General features: G+C 36.0%; 1 protein-coding gene across 2 annotated transcripts in view; it reads left to right on the plus strand.

Annotated features, from left to right (window-relative positions):
* Window positions 1-25640, plus strand: part of LRP1B (LDL receptor related protein 1B) — a 1782191-nt gene that overhangs the window by 1743057 nt on the left and 13494 nt on the right. For both annotated transcript variants that reach the window (XM_080670835.1, XM_080670834.1), the window contains one exon: window positions 20877-20953. In XM_080670835.1, coding sequence (XP_080526961.1) covers window positions 20877-20953 — 77 coding nt within the window. The remainder of the gene's footprint in view (window positions 1-20876; window positions 20954-25640) is intronic.

A 25640-nucleotide genomic window follows, 5' to 3' on the forward strand; every position in this document is an offset into this window, starting at 1 on the left:
AATTATGGGGCATGTCTTGAAAGCCCTATATGATAGGAACCAGATGGTAGTTGGTTAACTGAAAAGTAAGGAAGTAGAGAAGAATATAGATTTCTTTCTGAATGTTTGGCTATATTTTAAATACAGGAAAAACAATGGTAACTTCAAGGAAAAGCAGGATCTAGGAGGAGATATATTTACAACAAGGAAGATAACTATTCAAGTGGACTTTCCTTTTACTATTTATTAAGGGCCACTGTTAAGGGACTATGCAGGATGTAGAAATGGTTCAGACACAGATTTTATGTTTGTGTTTTTCTAGAATATGAAAATTTTTTCTAGCTTTGTGATATTTATAATTTATGTGGTACTAAAATACAAATAAATAAAATAAAATTGAATAAAAAGTGTATGATCATGTACAATACACAAATTATTTATTTAAGATAATATTAAGCCCTCAGATTATCTTTCTCATGCATGATTCTCCTTATATGGGTAGATTTTAGGAAACAGATTTGATACTCAGATTTCAATTGGTAATGGTCATGTATCTTTAGTGAAACGCTAGTATGTACTATTTTATCTTAAAGCTTTAACAGGAAAAATATTTCTTTGAGATAAGATATAGTTTTGTTGTTAATAATTTTTTATTTTCTCAATATAATAAAAAACTATTTAAATTGTGCAGAACTTATACACCTTGGGGTAGTCTATAAAGTATTCAGGTCTATGGAGGTAGATCTGAATACCTTATAGATTTTTTCACATAGAAATTTTATTATTGTATCCATCCTTCTAATTAAGGAATAGGTTTGTTCTTTGAAAGCCTTCATTTTTGTATCTTGATGGCCATTTTCACTTACTACTATGTATGATCCTATCTAATAATCCTATCTAATAAAGAGGGAACATGCTAATTGACCCTCATGCCATCACAAAGATGCCGGCACCCACAGCCAATAAGGAGGGAATATGCTAAATGAGTGTCACGCCCTCAAAGATGGTAGCACCCACAGCCACAAGATGGTGGTGCCCAGTTCGCTCAGCCCCACTGGGGCAGCAGGCGCACAGCAAGGCCAGGCCCACCCTCAGGTGGGCCCGGCTGCGCCACGCACCTGCCTCCAGAGTCCCCCAGTCCCCTCAGTCCCCAGCCACCCAGGGCCGGCCCAAGGCACAGGCAAGCCTCGGATGGCAGCTGCCCAGCTACCCAGGGCTGCCTGAGGCTCAGTAACTGGGGCCAGCTGAGGCTTGCGCTGCCAGCAGTGACAGCAGCAGAGGTGTGATGGGGCATCGCCTTCCCCAGATCGCCAAGTTGCTTCCCTCCCCTGAGGGCTTCCAGACTGTGAGAGGGGGCAGGCTGGGTTGAGGGACCTGCCCCCCTCCAGTGCATGAATTTTCATGCACCAGACCTCTAGTAGAAAATAAAAGTTCAAAAAAGAGCCTTAGAAAAAAAAATTGTTTTGTTTTTTTTTCATGTTTATTTGACGAGAGTTTTGATTTGTATTAATGTAGATATATTGAATAATGTTAAATCCACATTTAAAAAAGTCTAATAAGTGTTATTTGGCAATGTTTGTAGTGTCCAATAGTTTTTGTTGTGAGACATCGAATTTATTAATACTGTGAAGAACTGTTGAACTCAATATCAAGTTAACTGTGTCTTCCTATTTCTAAGATTTCTCCCTAGGGTCAGACTTTCATTTATATCATATTTAAGTTTCTCTAAAGTATAGAACCACCTTAACAGCATTACCTCTCAGTAACATTCACAGTATTTCACCCTCCGATAATGGATGTTTGTTTCTACCCTTTGCTTCCTAACACTATTACCATACTTACACACAGCCTTGGCACATAACTGCAGGACCACTCCACAGATAGGTGTCTTTGCTCAAAGAGCTCACTAAACCCAAATGCCTCTTCTTACTTTTTCCTATGTGACTCTTATTATCTCAATAGTTGCAACTCAGGGATTAAAACTTTGTATGTGGCATGTGGCATGTGGCAAGTGAATAGTAAATATTAATTGACTTGAACTTAACTAGTTTTTCAAGAGAGAATTATCCAATTTATTGAGAAAAAATATATTTATAATATATAATGTATGTACTTATATATTATTTTATTTATTATATCAGGGTTCTCCACACAAACAGAACCAAACTCCATATACATTTAAAGAGGGGGAGATTGATTTATTATGCTTCATAAAATTATGGAGACCTAAAAGTCCCTCAATCTACTGTATGCAAGCTGGAGAATTCAGTTCAAATGTGAAGGTGTCAGAACTAAATGAACTGATAGTGCAAGTCTGAGTGCAACAGTCCAAGACCCAGGAGTGTTGATGTCTGAGGGCAGGAGAAGATGATATCTTAGCTCAAGCATGGAGAGTGAATGTGCCTTTCCTCTGCCTTTGTCCTCTATTCAGACCCTCAATGGATTGTATAGTGTCCACCCTCATAGCTGAGGGTGATCTTCTCTACTCAATCTATAGATTCAAATGCTAATCTCTTCCACGGACACCTTTTACAGACATACCTAGAATTAATGTTTTACCAGCTACCTGGTCATCCTTTAACCCAGTCAAGTTGTCACATAAAATTAACACACACACACACACACACAACACACACAAACAGCATGTATTAATAAACATCTAGGCACAAATCACCATTGCTTATGGACTCATGAGAAAATATAGTAAAGGACAATGAGGTGATCAGGGATTCCTCCCTCTAGAATTTTTCCTTCTGTTGTCTGGTTTTTGAATGAAAATTCAAATCCTGTTTCTGCTCACATGGCTCTCCTGTATTGATAGTATCAGAGGGATCCATTTATTGGCTGGGATCACCACATCAAAGTCAGTGAGACAGACAGTAAGTTCTGTCGACTCTGCAAGACACAGTGAGTGGAAAGTGCATGGGTTTTGGAGTCATGTTTACCTGGATTCATTCACTCCTCGAATGATTTTTTGGTGGCCTGTTGGCCTCTTTAAATCTTAGATGTTTCTTCTTTCAGAAGATGATTCTAATATGCACAAATAAGAATTTCCACAGGAAAGAAATGTTATATGAGCACAAAAAAGATTAATCTGAAAACCTGTGTTTAGAGCCAAACACTATGTCCTTTATTTCTGCATAGTTAGATTTTTCCATACTATAACTGTGACTCCAGAATTATAGCTATCATATGCTTTTCAATCTTGGTGGCATAATACTTTGCATATGATTTTATTTTAAGTAACTTGTTGACGTTCTCTTGGATATCTCACATGCTAGTTCCTGTCTTTGGCAAGCAGTTCTTAGCCGAGATCTTAGCACTGTAGTTAGAATAGCAAAGATTTGAAAACTCCATATTTCTTTTTGTACACACTGTATTTTTCTGACTTTTATTCACACTATGATTTTTTTTTGTTTGTTTTTTGATAAATCACTCAGGGTTCTCTAGTCTCCAAAAGTCAACTAACTCAACAATTTCTTCATTGGGACAAGCTTTAGTAGGGAAAGTATTACTTCTCAGACTAGAATAAAATAACTCCTCAATGACAATATTACATACATTTTCCTCAAGGCATTATTTTTTAGGTTATAGATATTTATTTTAGACATAAAAATTAGTAATTCTGATAACTTTTCAAATCCACATGTCTTAGTAATAACCAGTTAAATACTTGATTTCTAAGCATTCGGTTTCTTTATGCTAATATACATTTGCGGAGTACTCTACACTAAAATGAGATCACATGATAAATACTTTTATGTTTATTTACTTTGCAGAACATTATTAAAATCATTCCCTGTTAATGGAGAGCTTTTATTCTTTTATAAATGTATTTTTTATTGATTTCAGAGAGGAAGGGAGAGGGAGAGAGAGATAGAAACATCAATGATGAGAGAGAATCATTGATCGGCTGCCTCCTACATGGCCCCTACTGGGGATCAAGCCTGCAATCCAGGCATGTGCCCTTGACCGGAATCGAACCCAGGACCCTTCAGTCCACAGGCCCACGCTGTATCCACTGAGCCAAACCGCCAGAGCAAGAGCTTTTATTTTTAATGGTAGCCCATTTTTCTATTGTCTGTATTTTCCTTCCTTTATTTTATTAGCTATATTTCATTCAATAATTAGGCACGTGTTTTTGTTTTTGTCTCTTTTGTTAACTATTTTTTCCTAAAGGTGAAAACTTCTGTGTGCAAATATCTTTGTACTTTTCTCATTAGTTTTCTAGGATTAACACCCAGAAATAGAAATACTGAGTCCAAAAGTATAGACTTTATGAATCAAACTAGCTATGATTTGGGGCAAGTTACATCATCTCTTTGTGTCACATTTTCCTTGTCAGTAAAGTAATAACTTTGGAATAATTGTTCACTAATACAAGCCTGTAAAGTATACTGTATTAAAATCTGCACTCCAACTAAGTGTTTGTTTAGAAACTGGTTTAAAATTGGGTCATAGTCACAACCCCAGATACACATTTGCCCCAAATCCCTCTAAAATACCAATGAAGACTCTGAGAAGATAAAGACTACCATTGGCCACAGAATTAAGACTAACAGAAAGTCTGTTATTAACACTATATGGTAACTAAGGAGCTAATCATAAAATTTCCGGCTCACAAATACTTATGCTTAATTTTTCTCTATGCTTTTATAATTTATTTTCCTGATACTTCAAATAATATACCAGGGTATATCTAGGTATGTAAGTAGCCTATTTATGCTTAACTTCAAGAAAGATAATAAACCTGTTAGCCTATTTCTTATTATAACCCCTATCTATTTTGTCCACATTATACAAGAACTAGAATTCCAGGTGTCTGTCCTTTCATTTGTTCATACGTTGCCCTTTTAGATAACAAAAATACTGCCAATATTCTGTTCTCATTTTTATTCATCAAAAAATATTTATTGAACATCTACTATATACCAGACAACATTCTAGTCACTGAAAGACATATCAGTGAACAAAACAGAAGTAAATATTTGACTTGTGTAGCTTAAAGTTTGATGATTTCTGTTATTGGTGGAATTTGAGTAATACATTTTAAAAATTGTTTTTTCTATAACTCACATACTCTTTTAAAGAGAGAAGAAAAAGTAGGTTTTTAAGGTCATTTGTATAATATGAAAAGGGAGAACCAAAATAGGTCTTACTTTGATATTACATTGCTTCTGATATCATATCAATTTAGGCACTCACTGTTTGGAAATGGCAATGTGGCAAAATTCCAACACATTTTTTACAGGATATATTATTGCTTCTTGCCCAAAGCAAGAACAATTCTTCATGTAGTCCAAAGCAAGAGGGCATTGCTTGTTTTATATTTTACTTCTTAATTTCAAGCAAAAACTTTAAATAACTTATATTTTCCCCCAATCTATTTTTTTCTTTTTCATTTGGTTAGATTTGTACAGGAATCTGTCTTTTGTATTTTTTTTGTTTTTTTGGGGGGATGGTTTTCCACAAAATATCTTTTTCTGATCATCCCTACACTGTCTGTGTTTATATTTTATACTACTCTATAATATGTCATATTTTATGGCTAGAATTTACCTTTTATCTGGACATGAAACATATTTTTATGAAATTGGTCTGGGAATGTTGCCTGTTCTACTCCTTTAAACTTACATGTCTGTTTCTTTCTGTCAAATTGTAAATTACATCAGGTAGGAGGTTATTTCTGATTCATCTATTTTACCTCCACAGCTAGCATGTATTCTGCATGTAATATGTTCTTAACTGTTGCTAAAAGTCACATCTTGGAGCCTGTATTGGATTGTGAGATCTGATAGCCTCTGATGTCATCTTTCTGTCATCTTTGTCATACCACATCTCTTTGTTAATTAATTTCCAAAATCCCCAAATCAAACAAAATAGAAAAGGAATTCATCTTATTATATATTTTTTATCATCTTTATGACACCTTCTAAAATTACCACCATGTGTTTCCTGAATGTTCTAAACTCAGGTAAAATATCTCTCTAGATAAAGACCCAAATGGGCTTAATTTACCATCATACATAACTTTTTAGAAAAACTTAATCTTATTCATTTTTTATCTCTTCTACTTGCCTTTTGTTTGTTTATTTGTGATTTTACTATGGAACTATATCTGAAAAATGGATAGAAAATAGGAGGAAAGGAGGCCCCTTGAGGGCCTCTGATTCTATTTGAGGAAAACAGATGAGCAAGAAGGAATATGGCAGGGGTCCTGGGGATTTGAGGGCTATGGGATAAACAGTGCTCATAAAGGAGTATTGGATGGTGAGTAAATTCCAAGGGGCATAGAATGCTTAACTAGGAATCTGAAATCTATTCTTAAGCAGTAGGAAGACACTAATAACTTTAAAATATGAAGTATCACAGCCATATGAATGTTTTAGAGAGGTCTGGGTGGTATGGTGCTAAGCTGGAACGAAAAGCCATAGGTTTGAAAAGTAAATTTTAAATGAATCCCAGTGTGCCATGTAACAAAGAACAAAGTTGTTGTTGTTTTCAATTGAAAAAATGGCTCTTTAAGAGTTAGTGCCTGGCCCATGTGGCTCAGTGATTGACCATTGACCTGTGAACCAGGAGGTCACAGTTCAGTTCCCAGTCAGGGCACATGCCCAGGTTGTGGGCTCAATACCCAATGTGCAGGAGGCAGGCAGCTGATCAATGATTCTCTCTCATCATTGATGAGTCTATCTCCCTCTCCCTTCCTCTCTGAAATCAATAAAAATATATTTCAAAAATAAATAAGTAAAAAAGAGTGTTTTGTTAGTAAATAGTGCACAAAGAAGATACAAGTGACAGAGGACATTATATCTTGGGATTACAGTTTGTTTAGTTTTTTTTTTCTTTCGCCTTTTTTGTCACCTTATTGTGGCAATACTAAGAGTGTTCTTCCTAAGATTGTTTTGAGGATTAAGACTTGTAACATATATAAGAACATAGAGTATTGTCTTTAACATGTTAAAAAAAAAAAGTAACATCTTAAAGCCCTTGTAATAGACCAAATATAAAATTCTAAGACCCTGGTATAATTTAGTGTCTGGGAATTTGAAGAAGAAAAATAAAGTGTTTTTTTTTTTTTTTTTAAAGTTCCTGTTAATAAAAGCGAGGTGAAATATGGCCTAAATAAAAAGTTAGGAGTTCAATGATAGCCATGGTCACGGTGACTAGGAAGAGAGCTACAATAAGTAAAGTCCTATGAGGGATGTCGCAGAAAGGAAGGACTGTGTTACCCTAGAAAACACACAGAATAATTAGCTTTTGAAACATTTCTGAAGAAACTTCTTAAAATGCAGAAGGATACAAAGTGAATTCATAAGTACCGAAGGGACATTCATTAAGAGAGTGATGGGTATTAGGCATTGTGTTCTTTTCCTTGGTTTTGTGATTGTTCCCATCTAATTATTTTATTAAAAGTTCAGCATAAGTCCTTAGGGTGAGAAACATACAAGGAAATGTACAGGTACTACAGAAGCCTTTGTTGGAACTTTTGGGAAGAAAATGATTTCTGTTTCTGTCATAATTTTAAAAAGGTAGGAATTATTATCCTATATTAAAACAGCTAAATAAGGCAGTGGCTTCTCAAAATATTGGTGTAGCAAAAGGAAACCGAGTGTTTGCTTTCCCCTGGTTCTGCTGTCAGGCTGAGCTGCCGCACTCCTGCATGTGGACCAGGGACCTTGTCGCCCATAGAGAATATCTTGGAAGAGCCCGAGGGAGTTGTCCTGAGTGATTTTAAGCAGATACAAGTTTTCAGCAGGGGTATTGAGCAATTCAACTTTAGCAACCTGTGCTGTCTACATTTCAAAGGCCAGGTCACTGCATGTCCCTTATTTGTTTTCTGCCCCTTGACATGCATGTTTTCAAAGTGCAAAATATGAAATGTGCATCTCTTTTGGAGCAGTAAGGCCACGGAAACCTGTCACATCAATATCTGTCCTTGATGATCCCAGGTAATAAGTTGTAGCTTGCTCTAGCTTTCATTTACTTTTGCCTTTACTTCCTTTACCTTTTGGGTCAAATTCATGGCTGATCATACCGTGGGGGGGAAATCAAAACACAGATGTCACATTTTCCTGGACCATTTTAAAGTCCAGTTTGTGCTTTGAGATTATAAGTGACACTGCCTAAGGAAGAACAGTTATCACATAGTTATACATTGGGCAGCTTTGTTATGAAATTTTGATATATTCACATTATTTTCCCTTGATTTGGGGGCCTGTTCTTGATCTTTAAGCAGCAAATCAGAATAACAAAAGAAACCAAACACAATATAAATACATATTATTTTCATGTGTGTAATTGTTACTTCTTTAACAATTTAAAAATTTCCCCTCTATTAAATTGCTTTCCCATATTTTTAATTAAATTTATTGGGGTGACATTGGTTCATATAGATTTCAATTGTACATTTCTATGATACATGATCTGTATATTGCATTGTGTATCTACCACCCACAGTCAAATCATCTCTCATCACCATATATTTGTGCCCCTTTAACCTTTACTATCCCCACACCCTCTTCCCTCTGGTATCCATCCTACTTTTGTCTGTGTCTATGAGTGCAAGCTTTATATCCCACGTATGAGTAAAATCATGTGGTTCTTACCTTTTCTGACTGACTTATTTTGCTTAGCATAATAGTCTCACGATCAACCCATGCTGTCTCAAATAGTAGTATTTCATCTTTTCTTGCGGCTGAATAGTATTCATTGTATATATGTACCTCATCTTTATCCAATCCTCTATCAAAGGACACTTTGTCTCCATGTCTTGGCCTCTGTAAATAATGCTGCAATGAACATAGGGGTGCATATGTCTTTGCAAATAAATGTTTTAAAGTTTTTAGATAGATACCCAGAAGAGGGATTGCTGGGTCATATGGTAATTCTATTTTCTAATTTTTTTAAAATATATTTTATTGATTTTTTACAGAGAGGAAGGAAGAAAGCTAGAGAGTTAGAAACATCAATGAGAGAGAAAGACAGATCAGCTGCCTCCTGCACACTCCCTACTGGGGATGTGCCCGCAACCAAGGTACATGCCATTGACCAGAATCAAACCTGGGACCCTTCAGTCCACAGGCTGACGCACTATCCACTGAGCCAAACCAGTTAGGGCAATTCTCTAATTTTTTAAGGAGCCTCCATATTGTTTCCATAGTGGCTGGACCCGTTTACATTCCCACCAACAGTGAAAGACTTCTATTTAAGTCTTTGACCCTTTTTCTCTGCAACGTCCCTAACACTTGTTATTGTTTTTCTTGTTGATAATAGCTATTCTAACAGGTGTGACCTGGAATCTCATTGTAGTTTTGATTTGAATTGTCCTAACAGTCAGTGAGGTTGAACATCTTTTCACATATCTATTGGCTTGTTTGTGTGTCTTCTTGGGAGAGGTGTCTGTTCAGGTCCTCTGCTCATTTTTTAATTGGATTGTCTGTTTACTTGGTGTAGAATTGTATGAGTTCTTTATATATTCTGGATATTAACCCTTTGTCAGAGCTGTGGTTTGCAAATAACATCTCCCATTAGGTATCTTGCCTTTTTATTTTGTTGTTGGTTTCTTTTGCTATGCAGAGGCTTTTTAGGTTGATATAGTCCATTGATTTATTTTTGCCTTTACTTCCCTTATCTTTTGAGTCAAATTCATAAAATGTTCTATACAACCGAGTTCCATAAGCTTAGTACCTACATTTTCTTCTTTGTACTTTATTGTGTCAGATCTTATATTTAAGTCTTTGACCCATCTATAATAATAGAAGGATAATATGCTAATTAGCCCAACATCCCTCTGGATGAAGCTGGGGCCGGAGGGAAGCCCAGGTCCCGGGGACCTGTCAGCAGCCGGAGGGAAGCCCGGATCCGGGGTGCCAGAGGGAAGCCGGTGCCCAAGCTGGGGGAAGGAAGGTCTACTCTTGCATGGATTTCATGCATTGGGCCTCTAGTTTTTAAATAATTTTTGTACAAGAGGCCAAGCTATAATCTAGTTTTATTCTTTTGCATGTGACTTTCCAATTCTCCAAACACCATTTATTGAAGAGTCTTTTTTTTTTCCCCCATTGTGTGTTTTTGGCTCCTTTGTCAAAAATTATCTGCCCATATACTTGTGGTTTTATTTCTGGGGTCTCAAGTCTGTTCCATTGATCTGTGTGTTTTTTCTTCTGTCAATACCATGCTGTTTTGATTATTGTAGCTCTGTAGTATAATTTGAATCCAGATAGTGTGATACCTCCAGCTTTGTTCTTTCTTCACAGGATTGCTTTGGCTATTTGATGTCTTTTGTGGTTCCATACAAATCTGACAATTTTTTGTTCTATTTCTTTAAAGAATGGCACTGGGATTTTGATAGGTATTGCATTAAATCTGTATATTGCTTTGAATAATATGGCCTTCTAACTCTGTTGATTCTTCCAATCCATGAACATGGAATATTTTTTTCTATTTCACTGTGTCTTTTTCAATTTCTTTTAATAGTGCTTCTAGTTTTCAGTATATAGGTCCTTCACATCTTTTGTTAAGTTTATTCCTAGGTGTAAATTCTTTTGGTTGTGATTGCAAAATAAATTTTTTTACTTCTTTTTCTGAAGTTTCAATAATGAATGTTAGTGTATAGGAAAGCTATGGATTTCTGTACATTGATTCTGTATCCTTTTGCTTTACTGTATTTGTTTATTGTTTCTAATAGGTCTTTAGTGAAGTCTTTAGGGTTTTCTATATACAGAATCATTTCATCTGCAAAAAGTGACATTTTACTTCTTTTTCCCCAATTTGGATGACTTTTATTTATTTCTCTTCTTGACTTATTGCTCTGGCTAAGACTTCCAAAACTGTTAAATAAGGGTGGTGAGAGTGGGCATCCTTGTCTTTTTCCTGATTTTAGTGGAAAAGTTTTCAGTTTTTCAACATTGGGTATAATATTGGCTGAGGGTTTATTATCTATGGTCTTCATTATATTGTGGTACTTTCCATCTATACTCATTTTACTGAGTGTTTTAATCATAAATAGATGTTGTATATTATCAAATGCTTTTACTGCATCTATTGATAAGATCATATGATCTTTATTTCTTGTTTTGTTAATGTGGTGTATTATATTAATTGATTTGCTTATGTTAAACCATTCTTGTGCCCCTGCAATAAACCCCACTTGATCATAGTTTATTTTTTAATGTATTGTATTTGATTTGCTAGTATTTTGTTTAAGATTTTTGCATCTGTATTCATCAGAGATATTGGTCTATAGTTTTCTAGTGTTATTCTTGCCAGGTTTTGGTATCAGGGTTATGTTGGACTCATAAAATGTGTTTAGAAAGTGCTGCCTCTTCTTCAGTTTTTTGGAAGAGTGTGAGAAGGATATGTATCAAATCTTCTTTGAATGTTTGGTAGAATTCACTTGTGAAGCCATCTGGTCCTGGACTTTTATTTGGGGAGAGGTTTTTGATAGTTGTTTTAATTTCTTCAGTGATTATCAGTCTATTTAGATTTTTCCATTTCTTCATGATTCAGTCTAGGAAGGTTACATATTATACATTAAGTCTAGAAAGTTTATATATTATCCAGTGCACATGGAGCATTCTCAGGCATAGACCATATGTTGGGTCACAAAACTAGCCTCAACAAATTCAAGAAGATTGAATTTATACCAAGCATATTCTCTACCTACAAAGTTTTGAAATTATAAATCAACTGAAAAATGAAGTAAAGGAACCCACAATTATGTAGAGATTAAACAACACACTACTAAGAAAAGACTGAGTGAAAGAAGAAATTAAAGGTGAGATCAAAATATTTATGGAGACAAATGAGAATGACAATACGACAATATTAAAAGTTCTATGATGCAGGGAAAGCAGTGATAGAGGGAAGTTTATATCATTACAGGCCTATCTAAAGAAACAAGGAACATCCCAGTAAACAACCTAACACCACATGTTGAAGGACAAAAAAAAAAGAACAAATGCAACCCAAAGCAGCAGAAGAAATGAAATAATAAAAATTAGAGGAGAATTGAACAGAATAAAGAACAAAAAGACTAATCAAAAAATTAACACAACAAAGAGCTGGTTCTTTAAAAAAGATTAATAAAATGGACAAACCCCTGGTTAGACTCACTGAGAAAAAAAAAAGATTCATATAAAACAAAAGCAGAAATAAAAGAGAAAAAGTTACCACAGACATCACAGATATACAAAGGATCATACTAGAATACTATGAAAGACGTTAAGACACCAAATTCATAACCTAGAAGAAATAGATAAGTTCCTAGAAATATATAAGCTTTCCCATATTTTACTGTTGTAAAAGCAACCACAGATTTCAGATGCTTTTAACAATAAAGGTTTATTTCTTGCTCTCATATCCCAAGTCAGGGACAAGTCAAGAAAACTAGATCAGTCAACAGATTTCCATGTCAAAGTTCCCATCAGACAAGCACCTTTAGAATTGTTGTAATGGGGAAAAAATAAGCATTTCTCAGTTGGCAGAAGCATGGAACAAGAACTAAAGAGTGCACAATTTATGTCACAGAAGAAGGTAACATTTTTACATGCCCAAATTGCTAGAATGTGATCATCCATCTGATTTTATATAATGAAGAATTAATGAATGAATGGAGTTGGATATGCCAGACACTCCCATTATAATATGTTTTAGATTTCACCACCCAGCACCGCAGAAGCCCTAAGAAATAGGAAAGGCTTTCAAATTCTTTGTTGTTTACTTCTATTTTGTGCTAAAACATAAAATATTCAGGTTGCAAAGTAGTTATCTATCTGACTGGCACTAAGCATGGAGATTTTCACCACCACCTTCCCATCATGGTTTGGTATGTTTTTAAGCCAATTTTGGAATTGGCCATTCATCTTGGCACCATGTAGATAGAGCTTTCTACTCATATTCAGTTTTTCTTCTCACCTTTAACTATAAAATTGTAACCACTGTTTCTAGTGTAATGGCCTACTTTTATGTCTTCAATTACATCCACCAGATTACTTAATACTAATTTTATGATTGTTCCTTTTTTTCTTTCAGTTGATGCATGTAATGTATTCACTTAAGTAGAAATTTTCTGCTCACTCTAAAAAACACTTATACCTTTCTGATCTGCTTTCAGTAAAATTTCTTGGGGAGTATCTAGATGGTTAAAGGTTTCTATTACTAGATATTTCATTTTTTTAATATTTATTCAGTCATCATTCCATACTTCAGTGGCCATTTCTGCTCAAGTGACCTGCACAGAATTTTATGTTTAAACATTTCTAACTCAAATCACCCAATTTTAACAAACCTCCATTTATGGATAATTTCTTGGCAAAAGAGATTTCATCTTTTCTTTTATACTTCTCCTTACCTCCTAAAATAAATCACTTTAAACAATCCATTTTATTAATTTTATTTCACTCACGGTCACCATTTCAATTGAAATTTCTCATTAATTTTTACTTTTCCTAAAGTAATAGTTGGTCAGAGTTTACTGAACATCCCATTATTTTTTTTACTTCACCTCATCAACACTTCTCAAAAATCAAAAACTTTTTCTGACCAAATTATCTTAATATTAAAATAAGATTAACTTTGTTTTACTAATGTTATCAGTACTAGCCAACAAAATGATTTAATGTAATATTTTTAAAGTAGGCATGATGGTTATTACAGAGTTGAATCCAGTGTAGTTATGACAACACACACAAATTTAAGATACTACCTAAAGTTGGTCTTTTTTTTATTATTGATTAAGGGATTACATATGTGTCTTTATCACCCATTACCCCCACCCCCCACTCATGCCCTCAGCCCCCTGGTGTCTGTGTCCATTGGTTAGGCTTATATGCATGCATACAAGTCCTTTGGTTGATCTCTCCCCCTTACCCCCACCCTCCCCTGCCTTCCCTCTGAGGTTTGACAGTCTGATCGATGATTCTCTGTCTCTGGATCTGTTTTTGTTCATCAGTTTATGTTGTTCATTATATTCCACAAATTAGTGAGATCATGTGATATTTATCTTTCTCTGACTGGCTTATTTTACTTAGTATAATGCTGTCCAATTCCATCCATGATGTTGCAAATGGTAGGAGTTCCTTCCTTTTACAGCAGCATAATATTCCATTGTGTAGATGTACCAGTTTTTTAATCCACTCATCTGCTGATGGGCAGTTAGGCTGTATCCAAATCTTAGCTATGGTAAATCGTGCTGTTATGAAGAAAAAAAAAGCAGTCCCATCCGATTTGGCTCAATGGATAGACCGTCGGCCTGCAGACTGAAGGGTCCCGGGTTCGATTCCCATCGAGGGCACATCCCCAGGTTGCAGGCTCAATCCCCAGTAGGGGGCATGCAGGAGGCAGCCAATCAATGATTCTCTATCATCACTGATGTTTCAATCTCTCTCTCCCTCTCCCTTCCTCTCTCTAAAATCAATAAACATATTTTTTAAAAGCAGGGTAATACCTAGTTATTGCCATGTAAGAAGTAACAGTCCTATGTGAATAGAGAATAGTGCTGAGTAAATAGAAATTGCAGTACAATATTACATATGAAAAATACCAAATGAGTGAAATATAGAGTAAATGGTTGTGGGAGTTAAAATTGAATTGAGTAATGACAGATGAATTTATAAATGCTGTGTCTTTAAAGATATAAAAGACACATATATAGGATTTGGAACCAACACAAAATGCAGAGTGGATATCAAGAAGGATATTAACTTCCTTTAATGTTTCTAACTCTCACTGCCAGAGAGAAAATATTAGGCATTACTGACCACAGGTCTGAGCCAATGTGTAAGTCTTACCACTTTACTACTCAAAAAAACAAAAAGCATTTATTTTCTTTTGTTCAGACAGTATTTTGACTTTCTTATTAAGGGACTGGAATGAGAGAGTAAGAAAAATAACTTCTTCCTACTCTTGCATTGAATTAGAAGGATATGGCATTATCACAGATAACAATGATGAAATAACAACCCCTATTTTATTTATACTACTTATTTATTACTATGCTCTTTTGGGAAAACCATTTTAACACAGAGTAAATAATTCCAACTCTATACATTATTATAGAAGTTAAATAAGAGTACTTGTTTGTATGAAAATACTTAGTATGGGATCTGGCACAAAATTCAGTATATGTAAATTAAATCTTATGCAAAATTTTCATCAGAGTTAGAGTAGAAATTTTTTGAGGCATTGCACTAAAATTTTGAATTATTATATATGAAATAATTGTTATCTCAAAAAGTAGAACAATAACAGTAGAACATGTTTTAAAGTAATATTAATAAACAGGTGACTAAATATACAAATATCTGTTCAAAATGCAATGATTTTTTAAACATGTTATAATACTTCTTTCTGCCAGGAGAGAGGGCAAAAATGGTTCTGGGGGCTACATCTAGTGTAGAGCTTCAAAATTAGGTCTTTTGTGTACAAAGTAGTCGTGGCTCAACCATAAAAGAGTAAAATTTTCAGAATTAATCAGAAAAATAATATTTTCAAGTCTTTTAATTTTCTAATTTTCTTCACCTAGTATGTGAACATGATATTGTATAAATCTGGTACACAAAACACAATCATATTTTTTATTTATACTGAATGAGATTTTTGAAGCACCAAAATATGGATGCTACTACAAGTTTTCTAAGCATTCTTTAATTCCTGCATGCCATTTTTCCTCTCAGTGTAGAAAGAAAAGGGAATACTAAAGATATTTCTTCTGAATATCTTCATCATCATGGTTAATAAGGGCAGCCTAGCACATATATATGAGGAGAAATTCAATTTCAGATTGCTTTAAAGTTCACTTTTGAATTTTACCTAGGTTAGAAGAGTTCATGACCTTTATGTAAACAGGGAGCAAATATTAATCTCATTATTTTGTTTTGAAGTCTCTCCAAAGCAGGCAACTCTAGACCACATTTCTACAAAGTAACATGTGTATGTAGTCCAAGTAAGTTGATCATCGTTACACTGAAAGGTAATACATAAGATTTCAATATACCCTCAGTACTTTATATCTGACTTCAGTTTTCCTTGTACTAATCACTCTACTCTTTCAAAGCTATCATTATTTTGGACAGTGTAATTATATGTCTTATATTTATGCAATTAAATGTAAAAACTGTTCCTTTGTAAAGATTACATTTTGTTATATATACCAAACTTATTTTGATATTCTAAAATGTTTATTGTGCTTCCTAGTAATATGTGTTACACAATTGCCTTTACACAAAGATATTTCTCTGTGTCACAGAAAATTAGAATTGGAACAGATAATACTGTAAAATACAATAACCTCACAATCTGCTACAAGACATAATAGCCCAGCCCATGTGGCTCAGTGGTTGAGCATCATTCCAGGCACCAGGAGTTTTCAGAATTCCTGGTCAGGGCACATTCCCAGGTTGAGGGCTTGATCCCAAGTAGGGGGCTTGCAGGACACAGCTGATCCCATGTTTCTCTCTCATCAGTGTTTCTATTTTTCCCTCTCCCTTCCTCTATCTGAAGTCAATAAAAACAGTTTTTAAAAATGAAATAAAAAATTACCTAACAATACATTTCATATAGTAACACTCAGATGAGAACTAGTTACCTAAAATAAAAACCTACTCAGTTTTTTAGGTAGTATGTAAAGAATTTATACTGATGTTATTTACTCTTTTGCACAATCGTGCTAGATATGAATATCATTATTCCAGTCCTAAATTTTTTTAAATGATTGAATAATATTTGGTATAAGGACAATGTCTGTGGGGATATAATTCTTGAAGTGTGAATTGTGAATTGCTTGCATTACAGTCACTGTTAAAATACATATTTCTGGCCACAACTCCAATGTGCTAAATGAAAATTTATGGTATATGGCAGTGGTCGGCAAACTCATTAGTCAACAGAGCGGCAAACCGCAGCTCGTGAGCCGCATGTGGCTCGCAAGCCGCAGTTTGCCGACCACTGGTATATGGGAATCCAGAATTTGAATTTTAACAATTTTTTCCATTTTGTTAATCATTAGTCTAATTTAGAAAATAAATGAAATGTCATCAAATATACTTAAGAATATTTTATACATATAGCTACAATGCAGTAGAAGAATATATTTAAGAAAGTAATGTAACAGTAAACAACTTTTTTTTTTTTTAAATGTCAAATGGCCTAGGAGAAAAGGGAAAAAGTACAAAAAGAATGTTAAATCAGGCAGCTATTGGCTTCAAGAAAGAGCTAGGAGAAATATTTTCATTTGATGATTAGAAGAAGGATAAACAATTGTTTAGGTAATTAGAATAAGAATCTATCTATTTATCTGTATTTCCCTAATCCAACAATACTTAGTTAAAACTCATGAAAGTGTTTAAAAAGTTAAATAACTCAGAGTGGTTTGGTGACCAACACATAAAAAGAAGCGATTTTTCATTGTCTCAAGGTGGAAAACAACTGTAGAAAAAAGTTTAAAATAAACAACATATAGGTGTTAATGATGGTGAGAAAAAAAAATGGTTTCTTAGAAGGACCATGCAGGACTAACTTGAAGATAATAGTCCTAGGATGAATAGCTGGGAGCAGCACATATTAAAGATGGCCAAGGCGTGGACTATGGATCTTGCTTGAGGAATAAGGAAAAAGAGACAGATGTCAGAGGTATTATAATCAGCATGATTATGCAAATAATTCAGTGGGGAATTGGACAAATTTTGATGATCTGCACACATTCCAATCCTTAAATGCTTTGCCATTACTGTCTTTCATCATTGCAGTCTACTCAGAGTGTGAAGACTTATGCATTTTTGTAAAAATGATAAAAATACTTGGTCTTAAATCAACCGTTGGGAGAATTTATGGAGAAACAAATGTCTTAACTAGGAATTTTGTAAAGCAGGCAACAGGAATAATGGTATCTATTTGATTTAATATCTCAAAAGAGTATTTTTTTAATACTGGAACAAATGTAGAACAGTGTAATATATCTTATTTTATCTTTGGCCATAAAGCATCCTATATAACCCTATATAATAAAAGGCTAATATGGAAATCTACAGAACGGCGGAATGACCATTCGCGATGACTTGCACTGACCACGAGGGGGCAGACGCTCAATGCAAGAGCTGCCCCCTGGTGGTCGGTGCACTCCCACAGCGGGAGCGCTGCTCAGCCAGAAGCCAGGCTCACAGCTGGTGAGTGCAGCAGTGGTGGCGGAAGCCTGTCCCGCCTCCACAGCAGTCAGACATTCCCTGAGGGCTCCCGGACTGCGAGAAGGCACAGGCCAGGTGAGGGACCCCCACCCCGCCCGCAGCCCTGAGTACACGAATTTCGTGCACCAGGCCTCTAGTTATTTAATAAGGAATATGGAGAATATTACATGGTGATCAACAGCTGATTAAAATGTGTATCTGTTAATTATTTCTTCAGCACAATCTATCTATTATTTCCATTATGAATAAGTATTTCCTGCAGTTTAGGGAATTTAAATGTGCCTCCATTTGAAAGATAGGAGCATTATGACTACTAATAGGTTCTTGCTTTTATCTCTTATGAATACAGTTCTGGGTCCAAGCTATGGGTAAAATAAAAAACAAATCAACATTGTTAACAAAATCCCAAAATTTGGAATAAGAATCACACCACTTTATCTTTTTTGCTTAAAAATCTCTCTCTTTTGAAGTTCCAGTGGCATATACTTTATAACTTGCAAAAGTACTTAAAATGCATGATGTTTATATCAGAACAGAATCTGGCCAATTAGCATCTAATCTTCCAATTTCTGAGCAATTTCATTTTCTGACTTACAAGCATCTTAGAGTAATGATGAGCCCCCAGGAGTTCTTTTTCCCTAGTAACATAGTTTACCTTAGGTCATTCTTCTTATTTAACATGAACCCTGATTTAGGTGTTGTTTTTTTTTGTTTTCTTTTAATTAAAGAAGGTAGTATAAAGAGCAAATTTTGACATTTTAATCAGTAATCTATAATAATAAAAACGTAATATGGTAATTAGACCCGACGACCTTCCGGATGAAGCTGGGGCTGTGAGGGCCGCGGCGGGGGCCGAGCCCCTTACATGAATTTTGTACATCAGGCCTCTAGTTCAATATAATTGCACAAAAGTAGCCTTGTATACATTAGTAATATAATACAATTACTAAATCAGTCAGCATTATTATTTTAATCAGAGCATGTAAAACTTTCTCAGTGGTCCGTTAGGAAGATTTAACAAACATAAAGCAAAAAGAATTTTTCAATGATCAGAATTCACTCCAACAACATATTTGCAAAGTCTTACTAAACATCTTACTGTAAATTATCTGTGGACTGTGTCAAGAATTTAAAACTCTGAAGAACTGGAACAAATTTCTTCATCATTCATCTGTAAAACCACAATTGAGAAAGAAAAATAAGTGACTTTTTAAAAAAAATTATGTTTTTGTTGTGTCCCCTTTATTATAATTACTTGAAAATGTGCTCATTCCATTACCTCACTTCAGTAGTATGGACAATGTCATAAGCTTGGCCTTAAAATTTATTTATCTACTTTAACGATTGACTTGTAGTATGGTATATAATAAATGTGATGTGTAGGAAAAGGTATATATGTATAAGCTTTTTATAAAAATATTGAACAAAAAATTAGGATAATGTATGTGCTAGCCTAACCATAATATAATGATATTAACTTCCATTTAAATCATACTCCATACTCATTGTTTTATAATATAATCATTAATCAAATAACTATATTTAATAGTATTACTATTATTAATTATGCTAAAGTTAATATATGCATTTATGAAACAAATTTTAATTTTCATGATTTGAGTTTATCGGCAATAATGATTTTATAAAATGTTGTCCTTGTATTCGAGCAGCCAATACTGTCTTCTTGAATATCCCAAACAATGAACATGATGTCACCGAAGCCTCGTTCTGAAAATAGCTTCAGCTATCTAAATTTAATATGACAGAACTGGCAGAGACCTTGAAATTGCAGTTATTTAGATTGGCCATTATGACCAGAAAGATATACTTGGAATGGTTCTAGAAGCTGTTCTTTTATTGTGTGCAACAATTGTTGATATGGTGTGTTTTTTTACTGTCATTTTAAATAAGAACTGAAGCCCATTAAATGGTTGCTCTGAGAATTTCTGCTGACAAACACAGGGAGGGATCTTGTGCATCTTATCCAACAAGCATTGTTCAAAATAACTGAAACCACTCTAGAATTTATTTGATGTAAGCAGCTAATTATATGGTCGTGATTTATGTTTAAATAATGGATTTTAATCCCATCTATTATTTTAATCCTCTGCTAGACTTCTCATCATAGTGTCAGGATGCTTATGTAAGGAAGAAAATAAAAACATGGGCACATTTTTTATATTGTAATAGAAGTATGATAGTAATAGAAGTATGATTTTTAAATGGGAAAACACTCTACTTTCCTATCTCTGCTTTAAGAGAGTAAACATTCTGCAGCTTCAGTGATAGCTAGTTCCACTTTGGACTCAGAACAACCAGAAAAAAAAAAATTTTCAATCACAGAAATTAATAAAGGAGGATCTGTTTGACAGGCAAGCTCAATTTTTATATTGGCTATTTATAATTTTCAGTATTTCTCAAATTAATTCCCAATTCTTAATTAAGATTTCCATTTTGCTATAAAATATGACAATTTTAGGTTAGCATAAAATAAAGAAAAATGACTATAAAACTAAACTTTAAAAAGTATTTAAACTAGTGAAGTCCAACTGAAGTTACCTTCAGCATACTGACAATACACAGGAAATTAGCAGGTATCTCTCCCTAATATTCATTAATCTGTGATGGCTGGCTCCTCCATTCCATTTGGTTGAAGTTACCAAATTAACAGATTTTGAGGTTATTATTCACTGATTTTTTTTTTTTTAATATTTCTAGATGCTCCACCAACTGGTCAGGCACACAATGTGAGAGGCAAGCCCCAAAGAGCAGCAAGTCTGATCATATCAGCACAAGTAAGTTCCTCAGATTCATATCTTGAGTGTTTTAGTATATAAATCATTTTTATGCCTTTGTCAGGGGATTTGAATCTGGGAAAATCTCTTTTCATAAAAGGTTTGCAAAAGATCCCCTGCTATCCTAGTACCTTCTAGAAGATGAAGTTCTGAGTTCTCACCTGATGACAGGATCCAGCATTTATGTACTCTCTCTCTCTCTCTCTCTCTCTCTCTCTCTCTCTCTCTCTCTCTCAAATACTTATTGTTAAAAGTATTACAGATCTCCTCTTTTTTCCCCCATTGACCTTTTCTAGCCCGCACCTGAACCCAAGCCTTCACCACACTCTTGTCTGTGTCCATGGGTTATGCACATCCTATATAATAAAGATGTAATATGCAAATGGTTGTTACACCGTGAAGCGTAAAGACCGTGTAATGACCAGATCATGGATCAACAGGAGGGTGGGGCAGCGAGCTACAAGCGGGCAATGGAAAGCTACAGGAGGGGGCAGGGCAGCAAGCTATGAGGGAGGGGAGCTACAGGTGGGTGGCAGCGAGCTACTGGTGCATGGATTCATCCACAGGGCTACTAGTATACATATAAGTTCTTTGGTTAATCTCTTCCCACCCACCCACCCACCCCTGCCTTCCTACTGAAATTCAACAGTCTGTTCCATACCTCTGTGTCTCTTTTAGGCAGTGAGAGTACATCTCAAACCTTGGCACTTTTCTTGATGCACATCTGCAAATCTTGCATAAGCTTTTCTTAAGAAATGTACTTGAGCTACAGAGGCTGCCTGTATCACATGGACATGAAAATGCTCAAGGAAGAAAAATAATTTTGTGTTTTAATTAGAACAAACTGTATTTTCTTAAAATGCTTTTCAATGTGTTGTAGAAAAATGGATTTGACTTGTTAGTCTTAAAGAGAAGTAATATTAACAAGCAATTCTTAAGAGTTATAGTTGGTTTATTGCTTGTCTTTCAAATACTGGTTGAGAAATATATTAAAACTAGAGGCCTGGTGCATGAAATTCGTGCATGGGAGGGTTGTCCCTCAGCCCAGCCTGCACCCTCTCTAATGTGGGACCCCTCAAGGGATGTCCGACTGCCTGATTGGGATTGGGCCTAAACGGGCAGTTGGACATCCCTCTCAAAATCCAGGACTGCTGGCCTCCCTGTCTTCCTGATTGCCCCTAACCACTTCTGCCTGCCAGCCTGATCACCCCCTAACCACTCCCCTGCCAGCCTGATTGATGCCTAACTGTTCCCTTGCCAACCTGATTGCCCCTAACTTCCCTCCCCTTCAGGCCTGGTCACCCCTAACTGCCCTCCCCTGCAGGCCTGGTTTCCCCCAACTGCCCTCCTCTGCCGGCCTGGTCACCCCTAACTGCTCTCCCCTCCTGGCCTGATCATCCACAACTGCCCTCCCTTGCAGGTCTGGTCCCTCCCAACTGCCCTCCCCTGCTGGCCTCATTGCCCACAATTGCCCTCCCTTGCAGGCCTGGTCCCTCCCAACTGCCCTCCCCTGCTGGCCATCTTATGTCGACCATCTTGTGTCCACATGGGGGCAGCCATCTTTGACAACATGAGGGCAGCCATCTTGTGTGTTGGAGTGATGGTTAATTTGCATATTACTATTTTATTAGATAGGATAGAGGCTTAGTGCACAGGTGGGGGCTGAATGGTTTGCCCTGAAGGGTGTCCTGGATCAGGGTGGGGGTTCCCTTGGGATGTGGGATGGCCTGGGCGAGGGGCTTGTGGTGGTTTGCAGGCTGGCCACACCGCCCGGTGACCCAAGCAGAGGCCCTGGTATCTGGGATTTATTTATCTTCTATAATAGAAACTTTGTAGCCTTAAGCGGAGGCCAGGGCCATCAGGGCAGGCAGGAAACTTGGCTTCCTCCATTGCCAGGGGCAACCCAAGCCCCCAGCTGGCTCCATCTCTGTGGCTGCTGCCATATTTGTTGGGTTAATTTCCATACTCGCTCCTGATTGGCTGGTGGGCATGGCTTGTGGGTGTAGCAGAGGTATAGTTAATTTGCATGTTTCTCTTTTATTAGATAGGATATAGTGTAACATTTTACAACTCTTTTTTGTGTTGCTCTGGTCTTAAGACTGGTGTCTAATATAAAAATCCACCCAATTATCATTGTGCATCTGTTTTCCAACAACTTTAAATTACCTTATATATATTTCAAAATAAAAGTATGAAATAAAATTTCTTAATTTATACATATAGTTATTAATTTGACCTTTTGAAAAGTCTGTACTATTCATCAGTTGAGTAAATATTTTCTTGATGAGGAAAAATAACATCCCCAATTGACGAATGCTTACTTTAGCAATTTTTCTCTAGTTCTTTACTGCTGATGAGAATGCTTTCATGAAAACAAACAAAAACTTACTCTGGAGTTTGTGAAAAATTGAAACACACTATCAAAGTCAAAGTATACAAATTTTGATACCCTAGAGCAAGCTTCCAGGAACATTGTCCAAAGACAGAGTTTAGAGATTAATTTGGACTGGTAAATATGAGCATTTTTTGAAAAATGGCACATAGATCTAGAATAAATAACCTAGTATGAGTATTTGAATTTGGAGAGATGAGGGAACTCTCTCCATGAAGCATGTTAGGTTTATCCTAGACTTTGTGTGTTGTCCTTAGAAAAGGGAAGGGAAAAGACATTAGGAAAGCTGTGGGCACATAATTATAGAAATAGAGCACTATGATTTGGGGAATTGGTTCATAAAAGGTAGGGAGGTGGCAAAATACACGTTGCCTAATTTGCTATCACAAAAGGAAAGGAAAAGAAAAACAGGATCTTCTTCTCTCTTCCCTGGAACTAAGGCTCATACTAATATTACTAAAAATAATTCTGGAAGCATACTAATTGACATATGACTTTGTGATCTAGTTGCAAAACTCAACCATTATTAAGAGCATTTTAAAATAAAGAATGCATTTTAAATTACCAATCTGTAGAACACACTGGATTTGTAAAATTGAAAATTATGACAAGGTATTTCAGCATTTCTGTCATGGTAATTTCTCAGTTATCTAAGATAAGTGAGGTACTGCGCCTTTTTAGAAAGTCAAAAAACTTAAAATACTGATACAACTCTCTGAAAAGAAATAGGGGGGTGAGGGAGGGAGGAAAGGAGGGAGGGAGGGAGGGAGAAAGGGAAGGGAAGGGAAGGGAAGGGAAGGGAAGGGAAGGGAAGGGAAGGGAAGGGAAGGGAAGGGAAGGGGAGGGAAGGGAAGGGAAGGGAAAGGAGAAAGAGAGAATAATGTCAATTGAATTTCAATTTTTATATAAGGTCCATCCAAACGGAAACGTTTGGTGTTTGGAAAATGGTATGTAGGCCCTAGATGGTTTGGCTCAGTGGCAGTGACTAGAGCGCCAGCCTGCTGACTGAAAGGTCCCAGGTTTGATTCAGGTCAAGGGCACATGCCCAGGTTTCGAGCTCCATCCCCAGTGCGGGGAGTGCTGTTGGAGCCCCTCATTCGGGCTTCAATTACTGGGGTTCTTTTTCCCAGCCTTACAAAGGGTTCAGCATTCTGGAGAAAGGGGCTGCGCGTAGATGATTAAGATATGTACACATATAATACCTTAATAAAAATTTGAAAAAAAAAAAAAGAAGGAGTCCGTGGGCGAAAGATATTTTTGAAAGGCATTGGGGGTCAGAGGAGCTTCCAGCTGAAGGAGCTAGAAAGCTCTCACCTTGACCAAGGAAACTGCTTTTATTAGTACAATTTGTCCCAAGGCAAGGTGGAAATATACACTTCAAAGGGTACGGTATCAAAGGATATACAGAAACATTGTCAGTTTGGGGAATAGCCCCAATAAAATGCCCTGAGCTGTCTGGCAACTAACAATCATCCTATTCAGGTTTGGGGAAAATGCTTTGTAACCGTTTCCAACAGGTAAACTACATGTGACTCAACCCTGTTGAGCTCCCCAAGCTTCACCAACCTTTTGGTAAAACTCTTGTAATTATTACATGCTGGAATTGGTTCTTGGCAGAGTGCAAGAGGCAGCCAGTCAATGATTCTCTCTCATCATTGATATTTCTCTCTCTCCCTCTCCCTTCCTCTCTGAAATCAATAAAAATACACTAAAAAAAATGGTATGGAGGAGGGGCGGGCCAGATATTTTTTTATTAGAGGGTGATGTCTCCAACTGTTTGCATGGGCAACAAGCTGTGTTATAAGGAGATGCCTCTAATTACATGTAACAGTGCTAAATCAGGGAACATGGAATAGGAAGAGGAGTTGCAAGAAGTTGTAAACCTTTTCCCAAAGATTCTAATTCCCTTTGTTCACTGACTAAGGTCATTGAATAAAATGGAAATACCAATGCACATTGAAAGGGTTATTACCTATGTAAATGTCATATTATCTCAGATATGAGCAAATTTCACCAAATAATGACTCTATTAGAAAGTACTTATCATCATACATTTACACTTTGAGAAATTTGCCTTAATAAGTCTGAAAAGAGAGAAACTGATCTTCCTAAGGTAGGAGGGTAATTTTTATTCTGTAGTGAAGTGCAGTGGTTTTGAATGGTTGTGAATATTCCCTGAACTCAGGCAGGAGTCATTTGCCCAATAAGAAAGATGGATACTTTAGGGTGTGTTTTTAAATCTGCATTTCTGCTTACAGTGAAGGATTCCATAATCATTGGACCTCGGAGTAATTG

The sequence above is a fragment of the Plecotus auritus genome (assembly GCF_963455305.1).
Source record: "Plecotus auritus genome assembly, chromosome: 5".
Taxonomy (NCBI): Eukaryota; Metazoa; Chordata; class Mammalia; order Chiroptera; family Vespertilionidae; genus Plecotus; species Plecotus auritus.